Source organism: Motacilla alba, chromosome 8 (assembly GCF_015832195.1).
Source record: "Motacilla alba alba isolate MOTALB_02 chromosome 8, Motacilla_alba_V1.0_pri, whole genome shotgun sequence".
Classification (NCBI taxonomy): domain Eukaryota; kingdom Metazoa; phylum Chordata; class Aves; order Passeriformes; family Motacillidae; genus Motacilla; species Motacilla alba.
In genome coordinates this window covers 11,628,623-11,644,142 of record NC_052023.1, presented here as the reverse complement: position 1 = coordinate 11,644,142, position 15,520 = coordinate 11,628,623, and the positions used below count along the sequence as shown (strand labels likewise).

At 40.0% G+C, this 15,520-nt stretch overlaps 1 protein-coding gene across 1 annotated transcript in view; it reads right to left on the bottom strand.

Annotated features, from left to right (window-relative positions):
* AK5 (adenylate kinase 5) overlaps nt 1–15,520 on the bottom strand; it is an 82,507-nt gene that overhangs the window by 4,218 nt on the left and 62,769 nt on the right. Inside the window, exons 11-13 of the mRNA XM_038145047.1 lie at nt 10,194–10,357; nt 9,065–9,181; nt 5,058–5,219 (exon numbers count right to left, since the gene is read on the bottom strand). Of these exons, the coding sequence (XP_038000975.1) occupies nt 5,058–5,219; nt 9,065–9,181; nt 10,194–10,357 (443 nt within the window). The remainder of the gene's footprint in view (nt 1–5,057; nt 5,220–9,064; nt 9,182–10,193; nt 10,358–15,520) is intronic.

Below are 15,520 nucleotides of genomic sequence, written 5' to 3'. Positions count from 1 at the left end.
TGTAAACCCACTGAAAGACACTGCCCCGAGACCTATTCATATCAGACATGCATTTTCTGCTGTGTTTTATCCATGATCCCCTGCTAATGCTTCTGATGTATCTTTCTAGATCGGTTTCTCATCTAATGGGCCACAAAGCTCCAAGGGAGGAATAGAGAATCACTCATTCCTTTGTTCCCCACATCCTTATCTATCAGGGTTAATGGGTCTCTGAGAACTTTTCAAAAGATGGAAATAAACCACATAACTGCTCTCACTATTACCATTGATTACCCCTTCTGGAAAGGGGGAGGTTGCTCCTCCCCACACGCACCTAGAATGGCATCAGCAAGGGAAGGCTCACAAACGGAAGACTGGGAGAGGGTGGATGGTCACATGTTCTTTCATAATGGTTATGGAAAATGTGACTGCAAGTGATTTTAGAAAGAAATAGTAGAACAGCACTGAGAAAAAAATAATGAAAGGAAATAAGCACAGAAAAAAACTAACTCCTGTTGGATTTTTTAGGCTAAGCTTTCATAGCATGTGATCTGAAAGAGTCAAAGTTTTTGGGCACCCTCTGCTCTGCCCTGCTCAGCCTATTTGTTATACTCATGCCCTTTTCCTCAGGCTTTGAATAGGAAACTTGTACGTAAGACACCTACCAGGTGTCTCATGTTAGCTAGGTAGGATCAGGGCTGTCTTGCTTGACTACCAAGGCATTGCTCTTCTCTTTTACTTACTACCCTCCTACATACTGTCACTTCAAAAAAGCTTTAAAGGATGAGTCAGATATTAAAAAAAGTCTTTTTTACCCCCTCTCTTTCTTCTCAGTTGAGAGAGAGCCATATATTCAAAGGGATTTACATTTAGCCATGTCAAAACACAAGTAGGTGTCTACTAAATTTTCTGATGCACTTTTCTGTCCAGCTGCCTTGGAACTCACTGAGAAATAGATTTAAAACCAACAGTGTCTACCTGCTTACTAGTACTACAATGAATTTTGTTTCATTTCATTTAATGTCATTTATCTGAAGCACCTGATTCCCACAGCTTGCAGGCAGTGTTTTTGAGAGCACTGCTTTCAGCCCTTGCATTTCCAGTACAGGCCTTTACTGAAAAGCAGCCACTTGCAGCTCCTTAAGTGGGTGTTCTGGAACTGACTACAAAAGAAATTATGGGATATTAAATCCCCAAAACATGAAATTAAAAAAAAAAAATTTCTAACTTGTTAGTCTCAACTACTTTACCTTCCAGAACACAATTTAGAAACTTAATGCCTCAGCAGGAAAGTGAGGACACTGTTGCCTTTGCCCTTCATTCTTCAGTCAGTTCATCTTCCCTTGCAAATACGTACACAGCTCTTCATCTCAGCAGGGTGCTGGAAGGATTGCTGTTGTTTATTCCTGTCAGGTTCACAGGTGATTAATCTGCACCCACAGCCTTCACCCTCTGTCCATGCATGCCTCAAGCCTCCACTACTGAGCAGAAACACAAAGGGAAATTTCCAACACAGTCCTGATCTTTTGTCAGCTTCACCAGGTCACTGCTCTTGTTCAGAGGTCAGCAGAATGGAAAAATGTTCCAGTTCCACATATCATATTATGTGCACCTATGCATTATCACTCCAGGTTGGGGAAAGACTTAAAATCCTCAAGGATTAAAGTGGAAATGCTGTTACAACCATACACCTTTGTCTCTACTGTGCAAGTAAAGCAGGGAGAGAATTCCCAATGAGCGCAGAGGAAGCCAGGTCAGAGCTGAGTTTTTCTGTCTGCACTGGTTGTTTATCAGGCTCCATCCAAGCATGCCTTAAAGCCTGTTCCAAATGGAGTAAAGCATTTCTTACTGTGTTCCAGTGTGCAGAGTAAGAAAGCTCATTTGACACTGTACTCTCACCACGCCTTGATGTGGTGTGACAGATCTGCTCCTCCTCTGCTGAGTGCGCAGCCAACATCTAATTCCCACACCAGACCTTTTGCTGGCCTTCTGCCCAGAACTGAACTTCACATTTGCATATTTAATCAGCCTGTTTCAGGACTGAAAACCTTTGGAGTGGATAGGACAAGTTAAATACATCCCACTGTTGTCATGTGCTGTTCCCAGTCTGTGGGAAATTCTGTCCAGTCCTAAATTTAGATTTTAAACAGGAGAAATTAAATTACACCAGTATGCTAACCCCATTTTCTTGTCAAAAAAATCTATTTCTGATTTTCTTTTCTGTGGCCAGGTGGAGAGCTGGGTGCTACAGTCAAGCCCTATAAAACATGATTACTTACACAATTAATACCTAGAATTTAGTGGTCCTTAGCCACACGCTGCAGTAAGCTGGCTAGAAAAGTTGAATGCCAAATCTTTGTGGAAGTTAGCAGGATTTAGACTCCAATGTTCCTCTAGAATCTCAACACCCACACCTCTGCATGCTTAGGAAAGTGCATTGCTGCAATCTCAAGGGACATAAAGCTCACGTGGGCCTTTCACTGAAAAGCTGCTTCTGTTGAAAAACCAAACCTAGCCAGGAATCAAGGATTCTTTAAGACTCTTGTTCTCTTCCTCTCTTAAACAGCTTCTCTTCAGATCCTTTGGTCATTGCTTATCCTGGGATCACAGATTGATTTGGGTCTCCAAACAGCACCTTCATGAAGGCATCGCTTCCCTGAAGCTATTGGATCCCACCACCTTTGCCTAAGAAAGAGTACACTAGCCTCTGATCTGTAGTTACAGGGAGGTCCATGGGTCATTTAAAATAAATCCAGGAATACAGATGAGAATTTATTTTAAGGGGCCTTCAAATCAACTGGTAAATTAACTGGTGGCTTTGTCTGAAATAGATAAGAAACACAGACACAGTTCTTTCAGGAAACAGAGTTATAGAGGCAGCAGCATCTCCATGGCAGCACTAACATCTTCAGCCAGCTTTGGTCAGTGTTGAAGAGTGATAAACCCACTTAAGAATGAACAAATCCCCAGCACTGAAAATATGTGATGTTTTCATTAAAATGGGAAAGAAAAATATTAAACATCTTAGACTGCCTCTAGGTGAAGTCTCAGTCTTCTGTGTGCATGATATTACAAATAAAAAAACAAAAACCAAAGACTGTTTTAGCCTAGTCTGCACCAAAAAAAAAAAAAAAAATGCAGTCAGAAGTTATATTGTCTATATTTGATCAGAAGTTATTATTGTCAGTTTTTCTGCTTTCCACCTGAATTTCCTTTCATCATCAGAGAACACCCAGTGGCTGCTAATGTCAATGCTTGGAAGCGTGTAAAATCTGTTGCTATAAATAAGGAACTAACCCCATGCCCTGGGAATTGCAAACTTCCCCTTGACCCTCTGCTTTCTTCAACACATGTAGCCTAAACATATTCAGTTTTAAAAGACATTTTCCACAATAATGTTTATGCAGCTGATTTTACAGAGCTTTCATACTCAATGGTTCCACCTGGAAGATGGATATATTGTAAACAAAACATTCACCAGAAGCAAGTTTAGACAATGTGCAGACACTGTAAGAAAAGCAGTGCAGGCACTGGTCAAGCAAAGCACGGGTATTTTCTAAGATGCAAACACGCAATGTCAGCTTCCCCAAAACTAACGGTACAAGTACAAATCACATATCCAGCTGTGACCCTAAATTTGGCAGGTTCCTTGAGGACCTAATGAGCTACCAGCTTTCAAGAAAGGACTGCATGTTTTGCCACTACATAGGGGATGGAGCAGGAACTTGCAGCAGAAGCAGTAAGGAAGGGCAAAGAAAGTCCATGTCATGTGAAATGAAGCAGACCATGACTGCAAAATCTGTGTGAAAATATTAAGTACAGTTTCACTCTCTTTGGGGCTGTCACTTCCCTGATGCTTCAAAAAGGGAAACGCTGTGGTAGGCACAGCTCCCTGGAATAGGATAGTGAGACGGAGAGCTCTGTTTTCCTTGGCATTGTGCTGTGTTGGTGTATTGTGTATTGTACTGAATTCTTAGTTAGGCACATCCTTGCAATTTTGGCAAGATAGCTTCTCAAAGAAAAAACAAATAAACCACATAATCCTTTGTAAGCCAAAAAGATGAAAAGTAAGCAGGAATTTTTTTCTGACACGTAGACTTTGTCTTATGTGCACTTACTGTTGGGGTCAGGAAAGGCCACAAATCAGAACTCTTCCTTTGACTATCATTTTTCTCAGCATTGTGTCATTTACCCTGTCCTCAGGTCAGGATATTGGTGCATAAATTAGCTGCACATTTCTCTTTTGGGAACTTTGCAAAGGAGAAAAGTTTGGGGCAGGTGATTTGCATGTTTGCTACAGCCTCTAGAAAAAAATAGATCCTATAATATTTCCAGAAACTGTTTTTGGATTCTTCCTCTTTTAGGACAAGACAGAGCAGTAGGACTAGATCTTTTTGTAGCTGAACTAAGGGACAGTTGGCCATGACAGAGCAGAGAAACAAAGAAAAAAGGTCCCAGAATCCCATGTAAATAAGTCTGCAGATGTGCCAGCTAAGTGCATTTTTTCTTGCTTCTCTTGAAGTATTGATTATAGAATAAAAAGAATGCTTAAAACATCACATCCTGAGCAGGTGTAAACTGAGGCAATTCATTGAAATTAATATAACTATGTTATTTACTCCAGCAAAAAGATCTCTCTTGTATGAAGGTCTGTTTTATTTCAGGATATACACTGTCAGTTTTGAAAATTTTACTAAAGGGCTTTGGATTAACATAATCTTTCATCCTAATTCTGAAAGTCCTTATATTGTAATAAATCCTAATATAGTAATTAATCATTTTTTTCCTTAAAGAAAAGCTTTCTAGAATTTATTTTAAATAAGAGATTCTATACAGATGAGTTATTGATTCAGGATATGTTCTCTGACTAAGGATAAATCTGTGGTTTTATTCTTTCAGACTCTACTGTGGAACTCAGAGGTTTGCAGAAGTTGCAAACAAAACAGGGAATTGTAAAATGAGAACAACTGGAAAGTGTGGGAACAGTTCATAAATGGTGACATGTCAGCGTTTTCCAAATACTGCTCATATAATTGAAGTAAAAAGCAATAATTTAATTCAAAAGGTCAAGTATTTACCTTGCATAACTGTGTCTTGCTTTCATAGTATGCAAACAGAGGGTTTGATGCTTGGTAGTAGCTTTCAATCCTGTCCTCAGTGGTTTCAGTGTTCTCAGAGTTCTGACTGCTCGTGGTTTCTGCAGAGCAGTCCAGGCAGAGCACAAGCTTTGGTTCCCCAATCTAGAGACAAAGGAAAACAACAAACATTCAAAGCACCGGCCCAGCAAAACAGATTTTGTTCGGATAACACCAAAACAGTCACCAAGGAATCTGAGTGAATAGTATTTGTCTGTGGGGAAATGATGCTTATTACCAACCACCCCTCATCGTAGCAGCACTAAGGAATGCCAGCACTGAGGAGCAAGGCTGTGCTTGCCTGGGCTCTACAGACAGATAAAGAGATAGGATCTGACAAATTCTGGCTACTTGGACTGAAGAGTGTCAGTTCATTATTTGCTTGATGCAAAGAGTACAGGACTTATGCAATTCTTGACTCAGTTATATTTGTAGCCTTTTCTTTGTTCAATGTGTGAAAAGGGAGTGGTAAACTTAGCTTAGTATTTCAAGATGCAGTAGCAGGAAATGTTCACAGAAAAGTGTACCCACTTGAGATGGAAATGAGTAACAACAGGCTCAGGGACACCATCAAATATTCACAAGAATACATCCTGTGAATTACTTTATGTCACACAGTATTTTATGTCCCTGTTTGCAGTATACCCACACCATTCCTCCCCATGCTGCAAAGGAAGGATGTGATACATTTCTCTGCATTTTCAAATTGGCAAGTAATTTCCAAATTCTGTGGGAAGGCTGGTCATTTAATGCTGATTGATTAGTGCCAAACTAATCATAAGGGACAGCCTGTCCTTTTCTCTAATAAAAATAAATACAGATTTATTTATTTTTAATTCTTAGACCTGGAAAAGGTAATGAATAATCATCTCTTTCTACATTTGATCATAGATATTGCAGTATATTATGGAAAAAAAAGAAATGGCAAGAAGGAGCAAAATGTTCTTTATGGTACTTCAGAAGAGAGAGCCAAAAGTTCTAAACACAAATCCTCATCATTCTTTCCCTGAAATACTGAAAAATATGTATGTCATTTAGCATAAATCTTGGAATGCACTGTCATGCACCCTGCTCAGGCACAGTACTCTCTGACACAAGATTTTGTATGAGTAAAACCTGCTGGGCTGAGTCCAAAGCCATAAATTACACTGTCTCAAGCAAAATAAAGGGGTTATAGGATTAGTGGGGAAAAAAAGTTAACTTTTCCATGCAGTTGTGTATTTAATCCTTCAATGACACCCTCAGTCTTTTCGTTGTTCACTTCCCTTTCCAGCAGGGATCTGGAAAACACTTTTTAGGAAAAAGTGAGAAATCTTGGAAAAAGATGACTGCTCTTCACACTAGTGACAAAATCATATTTTTACAAAATCATATTTTTACCATGGCTACTACAGTAAAGAAAGTCTAAATGACCAATATATGGAAATTGTAATTGTTATCTTTGTTGACCCCTCAAAGGAAGAAATATTCTAAAGGTAAATATTTCATGTCAGGCCTTCTGCATTTGACTGAGGGTGTCTGGATTGTGTTGACCTTTCTACTACCCTTAATGACTTTCTAAGAGAAGCTGAAGCCAAAGGATTATGTCAGACAGTTCAATGACAGGCTTTTATCTACCCGTTTTTTCCACACAGAAAACATTAATGCTATTAGTTGTAGCAGTGCTGAGTTTGGGGATTAAAAAAGCCTAAAAAAGCCAACAAGGCAGTTTTAATAGTGTAAGAGACATAGAGAATTTAAAAAAAGATGTGGGCTTAATCAATGATTTAAACAAATACGCTTTTTTTATAACTGGATTAGGATGGTAAGAAGTTATTTCCTCCCAGTTTTACACGAGGAATTCCATGGTCTGTTCTAAATTATAATAAAGTAAATGGGAAATAATGCCTTTTATCAGTTATGCTCATATCATCACCTTACACTGAGGATATGAAGGAGTCTACTGACTGACAGGATCAGATAATAGTATCTTGCTTGATACACTCAGTCTGATTTGCTTTTGAAAAATGTACACGATTTTCTTAGAAGTGTCAGTATTGCTATCTGGAATTCAAACCATTACAAAAATATCTTACTTCCAAACTAAAACCCACAAAAAGTGAAACTAATGCCCTTATCAGGTATTACAGCAATTTTTGGTACTTTAAGCTAAATTATGATTTTCCTGACACAATTTAGCTTAAATAATACATACCAAACAAGTCTACTGTTTTGGGTCTTTACTCTATCTCACTGGGTATTCCCACCTGGTGCTGTGGAATATATAATTTAAAAGTGTTTTTTCACCTTGTAGAAAGACTGAGGAGGGAACAGAGTTTTGTGCTTCTGTAGAATTATGGCTGGGTAAAAATACAATTGCATCACAGAAGGGAATTGAGTAAGACTGGTTGGAGAATCAGTTGTTTCTACATAGCTCATTCTGTTTCAAGCTCTGAAACATAAGCATTATTCTTGATGTCTTCTAAATAGAACAGATCTTTGTAAACAATTATAAAGCTTTTCACATATCATGTAGATATGTAGCATTATTCATCTGTTCTTTGCTGCCATTAATTAGTAAGGCCTGATGTGCACCTCTTTTCATTCAGTTATAATTTAAGAACTTCTCATCACCCTTTGGAAAAAACTGCAAAGCATTATCTCAAAAACGACTCATTGAAAAAAACTTCACAGTCTCACTGAGCAGTTGACAGCCAGCCTGTGGAAAGTGGATACAAGGCACAACAGGGGGGACTTAGGATGTTCAAAACTTAAAGTCACCTAAAGTCCTTGTCTTTTACTCCAAATGCCAAATGCAGTCCAGGACTACGGGATCTTTCGCTGCTTTGAGGGAACTTAAGGAGCTCTGCTTCAGCACGGGATGCATTAGGACTTATCTGCCTGCAATACCTCAGTGCAGGACACTCCAATCTCTAAATCTCACTTCATAATAGAGGAGTGTCCACAGGACACCAACATGTATGCCTGCCAGAGAAACAGCACTGCTGAAATAGTTCCTCCTTAGAGACAAAAGGAGAGACATGTCAAGCATCTTTTTAATAATCTACAGCATTTTATTAAAAGGACTAATAAGTCCACATTTCTGTGAATGGCTTCTATGGCAAATCCCATTGCTCATTATTTTGTCTGGCTTCTGATGCCTCAATCTTGCTAAGCATTTATGGTAATCAACTAAACAAATAAAGCAGCTAAAAGCTCAGCAAGAAAACAGGGGATTCATTAAAGTTTTATTACCTTATAAACCTGTTTGGGACATCTTCAGAGTGCACTATGATGTAGCATATACTAACTATTATCCCTAATTCACCACTTCTTTTCTCCCAAACCCTGGCAGATTCATTCACAGGCTTAGACAGAGTATTTCCTGCAGACTGAGAAATGCACGGCTGAGGCTTCTCACGAGGTCTTAGCACATACTGAGGAAATCGAGAGCTCTCGGAACTGCCACGCAGGCACTTGCAGAACGCTCTTTTTATGGCTGTGCCACCTGTTACTCACCACAAAAATTAAATCTGTGTTTGGCTGTTGCAAGTGACAGCAAGCTTTAGCAGAGCTGGCTTACTGGTAATAAATATTAACTGTGAAGATACATACTTTTATGATCCTACATCAGATAGTGCTTGATCAGATTTTCATGAGAAGTACAGCACTATCTACTAGAACCAGAAAACTGGTTCTAAAATGATGTTTTCCCCTAAATGTGAATTGTTTCTGGTCTACATTAGATTTAGAGAAAATCAGCCTTTACTTCTCCTTGTATTCTAGATTCCTTGTAGGTAAGGGCAACAGCTAGATTTGCTACACTGCTGGGGTGCCAAAATTTCAGTGATCAGCAGCACAGCTCTGCTGGATTGGCTTTTTACACGTCCCTGCTGCAATCAGCTGAAGAGAGGGACTGAAGCAGCACCAGAATTACAGGAGTTATAACAGCGTTACAGTTGTATGGTCACCTTGCTCTCAAACTCTTCTGCATCTTTCAGCTCTTGGGGATACCCATCAATCAGGAATCCTTTTGTGTCCCCTAGCTTGGAAACCATGGCTTCCTTCAGTAGCTCCAGAACAATACCCTGAATAGAAAAGAGAGGGAATTAGTTGGTTAATTAAAAAGAAAGATTGATACTTTTGTTTGTTGCACTAACTTTAGTCTTACACCCTTGAAAATGGCCCTGTTTGGCTGTAAATGGGTCCTGTGAATGCAGGTGTTTTTCTTGTCCTGCAGGTAGCAGGGCACCCTGCTTTTTATTCTCTCAGGACCAGCTGTGCCACACAAATCTGATGTTGCAATCCACCCAGGATTTCCCTAAGTGCCCTCCAGATAGCTCAGAATATTTCATAGTTTCAAAATGAATGTTAATACCTGTGAAACTCTAGAGTACTGTTGCAGCATTTTCCAGTCTGATTGCATTTTGCTATGTCACTGGTATAATTATATTACATGGAAAGTGACCCCATCTGACCAAACACACTGAAGAGCAAAGCAATCAAAATCAAGCCTGAGCACAGCTTTTAGTTTCCCCTGAGCAACATTTCCCAGTATCTTTCATTAACAAACACATCCTCTGACCTAGCTGCAGTTGCTGAAGACCCACCAAGAGTTGGGACTGTGGACCTGGCATGTAAAAGTCAGGTCCAGCTGAGAACAACACCTTCTGCCTTCACAATCTCCATTAAGCTGCAGTCCAGCTACTCTGGGATGTCAGCCAGCTCTGCAGGGAACTGCTGCAGGTACTGTAATTTAAAATAGCTGCCAGGAGGACCAGCTCTGAATCTGAAATGTTATGCTATAAAAAGGACATAAAGTTTCTGTTTCCTGTACTTACACTTACATTTTTCAATGCATCTGTCTCACTGTATTTCATGTCTGATTTATTGCCTATGTGAAACATAAAGAAATACTGGCACTGAAAAGGGAAACAAGTGCCACGGATTTGGCAAAGAGGAAATGTTTCCCTGAGGTTACAGATTAATTTTACTGAAATGGGAACCATCAGCTCCAGTATCTATTTCACTGTTTTAGACAATATACCTACCACTGCCTTTGTTTAAACCATTAGAACCCCAAATAAAACCATCACTCACGCCTGGCACAGGTTCACCACATTCCACAATATCTTTGATCAATTTACTTCTCTCTGATAATGACGATAATTCATTTTGGAGAAGGTCACTAGTGGACAGGTGAGTAAATCCGTATTTCTTGGCTAACTGTTCACATAGGGTACCTTTGCCAGAACCAGGCCCACCTATGTGAGGCAAAAAAATAACAAGAATTAGAAAAGAACAAAACCCTTCCAATTGTCAAACCATATCCACCAATAAAATGGGAGGAAATTGATGACGCTGACTGTTTTGCATTTTTAATTTTTTTTTTGGTAGAGAAATTATCTACAGTAGAACAAGTCATACACTTCCCTTCTGATACAACTACAGTGCTGACTAAAAAATGCATTGAAGTCGAAGGAGTCACAACAGTGTGAAATCTCTAACAGAGGAGAACCTGTTCCTAAAACACCATTAGCATGTTAAGGAAAAACCATGAAACCGCCTGTGGAAAAGGGTATTTCACTCAGTACTTGTTCAGTTTGACAGCTGCAACAAATCGTAGCAAAGTAATGTTCACTGCACCACCGTGAGGGGAATAACGAGGAGCTCCCACCTGCACTGGCCCCATCCTGCCCACAGGAGCTGAGGGAGAGAGCGGCAGGAGGGGAAGGGCACTAACCAGGGGAATGCTGGGGGTGTCCTCCTGGCAGGAATGGCTCCTCCAGCCTCCTGCTTTCTCTGGCCAGCGTGCAGCTCCAGTTTAGAGCCCCAGAGCTCTGCCTGCGCCGCTCTGCAGGTGCAGGCGCTGCCTGGCCCAGCTCCTGCATGCAGGCGGCTGTTTCTGCCCCCGCTCCAAGGCCGTGCCATGGAAAGCCATGGCGTGGAAGGCCTCTCTCTTCAGGCTCCTGCCGAGGCATTGCAGCCACCCCCGCCTGGCTGGAGAGAGGGACAGCCCACGGAACCCGCTGGAAGCCGCTTGCCAGGTGTCCCAGCGCGGTGACTTCAGCGTGGCTGGCGCAGCTGAGGCGAGGCCCTGAGGCGCCATGGCGGTGCCAGGGCATGGCGGGCGGGAAAGCCAACTCCTGCCGTGAGCTTGCGGAGAAAACCTCACTGCGTGCAGCAGCAATTTTGCAGCCTTTGATGGATCTGTTCAGAAGATCTACTGCAGCAGGAGGTAATTACAGCCTTGGAGGGAGACAATGCTCAAAGTCTTTTCAGTCGAGTTTTTTCAGCAGGTGACCTGTGTTATTTATCAGCTGCTGGGACTCGCAGGTAGGGGCTACACAGGCCTGCTCCGTGCATTTGAGATGCTAGAAAATATGTGGCTTTCCTGTTTCCTTATCCTCCCACAAACAAATAGAGGAATAACACGTTCACCATAGAGCAAATTTAGCACCGTTCCTTGTCTCACTTGAACTTCCTTCTACCTTTTGCTTTCAATGTAAGAAATAATTGCTCTGAGCATATTATTTTCAGAGAAATTACAGTACTGTAGCTGAGACTAAAAATTGGGTCATAAAGCAGTAGCATCAAAGGAAGGGGTTTGTCTTCTGTGATGTGCAGTCTTTTACTTCAGCTTCACAAGGAGGAGAATAAGCAGCTTGTGGTGCGAGAATCACACCTGTGCTACAATTTTTCTAGAACTATCTTTGTTGCAGGCTTATCTTCTGGCCAATGCGGGTTGCATGTTGTTTTTCTATTGCCATAATATGAACAACATTATTGTTTTCTAAAAACACTAGTTGAAAGAAAACAAGGAAAAAATAGGAGTGCCTATAAAGAAACAGATGTAACAAAATTACAGGCAAATTACTAGTAATGAATCCCTTAAATATCAGAGTGGCAATTAATAGTATTTCTAGCCCGTTTTGGGCTTTTTTAGATCAGTAAGTTTGTTTACACATTTTGTCTCCTGGCCTTGAATATGCTAACAGTACAGTAATTTAATCCTATTTCTTTGGTGTATATATACAGTATTAAAAAACCCCAGCAATAAAGATTCTTGTATTCTTTTTCTTACATAGCTGTTTCTCCTCTGAATGCAGAGCCCAATGAGAAATTTCATAATTTCTCCTCATATACAAAATTAACTAGATCTCTTTTAGAAATAACAATACAAGGACATTTTTTTTGGTTTTTAGCAGGTAAATATTCAGAAAATTTGATGCGCTTCTAATATCTTTGTGTGTTAGTATTTTAAAAGAGAACACTGTCAGAATGGCACAATGTGCAGGGCATAATACACCATAATGAGTGTTCCTCCAAAACATTAATTAAACAGACCATTTGTTTATAGAAGACTTCAAACAAAGCAGAGATTAACATGCTGAGCTCTTTAAAGAGTAAAAACATATTTGATTAAGTTATGTGCTAAAAATGGTAGTTTTTATGGCCACTGGTATTAATTTAGATTCATCTGATGAGTAGCAGAGCATCCCACTGCTTGACAAATGCATTCAACCCACTTTATCAAGTCTTGTGCTTTCTTATCCATGAATGAGACCACAGTTCTTGCTTGGCATGATCTGAGAAGAGACTGAATTCCCCAGGAAGTTCAGCATTGAGGGCTGAGCACAACTTGGCCTTTACACCAGTACTAATTTATGTGTCTGAAATGAAAGTATTACTTTGTCTCCCTCTGAAGTTCCTTAATGTGACTGAAATAGAGCTATTCAGGTGGGAAAAGATGTGAAAGTGCATTTTCTTATTAATTAAGTGTTGCCTTCTTGCTCAGACTGTATACTTAAAAGACTGCTACATAAGCAGCTTTGACAGCAAATTGATCCTGCACCCATGAAGCTCAGTGAATTTGTAGTGTTACAAATATTGTACCTGTTCCTTTATGGGTATCCTTTTTAAATCTATTTATTTTTCTAAAGAAAAAAAATAATGTGAAGAAAGTTTATCTGGAATAAGAGCTGCATCTGAAACATGACAAAGGCTAGCAAAAAGATTTTTTCAGCTAAGACTTCACTGCAACTTGTTACACTGTTTTTCATATGGAAAATACTTAGGACATTGAAAAAGGTAATTAAGTTTTCCCAATGGCTCAATTGTTAGTAGAAAAATATATCCCCACTTTTGTTGTGAAGATTCTTTGTGAACACTGTTATTTTTTTCTGTATGCTGTCATCTTGTGATCTGCCTGCGTATACTTGGAAAAAAAAGTGTAAGTTCATGATAATTTGTTATTCAGATTAATCATGTTGTCTTCTGATTTCTATATATGACATGAAGAGAAAAAGCTAAAGCCTAGAAAACAACCAGAGGAATTATGAGTATGATGTGACCTGTAGGACAATACAGAACTACCAGAAGTTCTTCAATACTAGCATGCTTTTGTATTTTCCTAGTATTGCTCAGTGCGGTGGACCTTGCTTTAAAGCTCATTTGGTAACTTAATAAAAATCCAAAAACTGCAGGTAAAGAAATTAAGAACATTGTATTAATCAGTGAGGTTATTCCTGGAAACAGAACTCTTTGAGTGTCCCTTTGTGCTTTTCGATACAAATGGTAAGCAAGAATGTGGAACCAGAGTACTAACACAGAAATTAAATGCAGTTCTCTATATTACTTTTCTGCAGACAAGGCCAGATTAAAAGGTCTATGCAATCCCTTAGAGCAGTATTCCCTTCCATTATGTTGATTCATCAGCCTGTGAGAGGGGATCTTCTGGTAAATAACTTTCTGGCAGCACTGCTGACTTAGGTGGTTATTTTTCCCCATTTAATTATTGACTGCAGAAATGCTTCACACAGAGTCCTTCAAGGAGAGAAAAAGAGCGTCTCAGTGAGTGTGGTAACGAGCAATTGCCCAAGCAGCACTTCTGGCTGTTCAGCTGCACTCAGCCCTGGATCAAAGGTCTCAGCTCTCCTCCCTCCTGCCCGAATGCCTCCCAGAGTGGCAAGGCCGAGGAGCCTGGGCATGTGACTGAAATGTACTGCTCTGACCTAGAGCACAACATCACCAACAGAGAGCTAATGATGACAGAGGAGCTGGGACTGCTGCTGCGAGTGAGTAGGGCCAGGAACAAGCAATATGAGCAGTGCATGGACCAGCTTTGCTGTCAGAAATACTGGTAGAGCAAAAGTGTCATGCAGACAGACTGAGATGCCTCTTACAAGTTTATCATTTATATAAAATGCCAGCAGTAGGATTTACAAGACAGTCCCACTATTTATTTTAAAATGTTTCAATTTCAAGACCTTGTTATCATACTGAGCATCATCCCTGTATCAGGGAGAAGTGCCTACAGGGGAAATCTAGCTGTGCAAGGGAGCCACAGAAGTCTGAATTGAAACCAAAATAACCCAGTCAGTCTATCCCTAAATTCAAGCAAATATTTTGGATGACTTGATCAGTTTGGCAGTTTTACCAATGCTACGATTTTATAGACAAGTAAAAATAGGCCTTAACTTCAGAATATGGTATTTGAAGGCTTCTCAATAGCACCTCATCTGCTGTTCACAAATTATTTCAGTCTAAGTGAAACCATACAGGAATTGTACCGTTATTTAACAACAACAACAACAAAAGCCCACAACTCTCTCTTTGTATTTCTTTTTTCTGAGGAATTATTTTCATTAGAAAACAACGTGTTGTGCATGTTTGCAGTGTGATGCAATATCCTGGGACATCACTGAGTTTTCATCCTTCTTAAAGAAAATGAGAAGTTTATTTCATGGGAAGTCAGAGAAATCAGCCTTGCACAGCATCCACAGTTTGCTAGGACTCACTGGGGGTATAATTATCAGTACTGCTCATTCTATGCTTTTCTGATTGCTGCAATACAGGTATTGTAGCATAATTTACATTGGAAGGGGCCTCATCTGGTTAAACCTTATACTCAAAGCAGGCCTGAATTCATGATATGAATTAGATTATGTCATTCAAGGTCTGACATACCTGGGGCAAATAAAGAGTTTGAGTTTTGTGACTACTTTTTTTCAATATTTACTAATTGAATTTTGGTGTGTGTGCAAGAAGTTCCTGTCTGCAGCTGATAATGTCTACTTCTAGGTGTAAGTGGTGAGAATATCTTCAGTGTCAGCTACAAAGCTGGTCTTTCTTACACTGAGTTTAAGCAATTATAGCTTTAGATCATCAGCAAGACTATAACAAAGATTCTGTAGAGGAAAGTGGTTACATTAGCTAAGCTTTAAACACATCATTTGCAAGTCAGCAGGGAGTTTGTTTCTGATCCAAAGCGCAGAACGATTCCTGAAAGCTCCGGTTTTACTTTCAGCCTCAACCGAAGCCAACTGTTTACTGAAGCTCCTGCAGAGGTCAGGGAGGGGTAATGCTCCCAGAAACTGTGTTATGTATGACACTTCTGTGGATGCAATATGGAATATTGCAGTAGT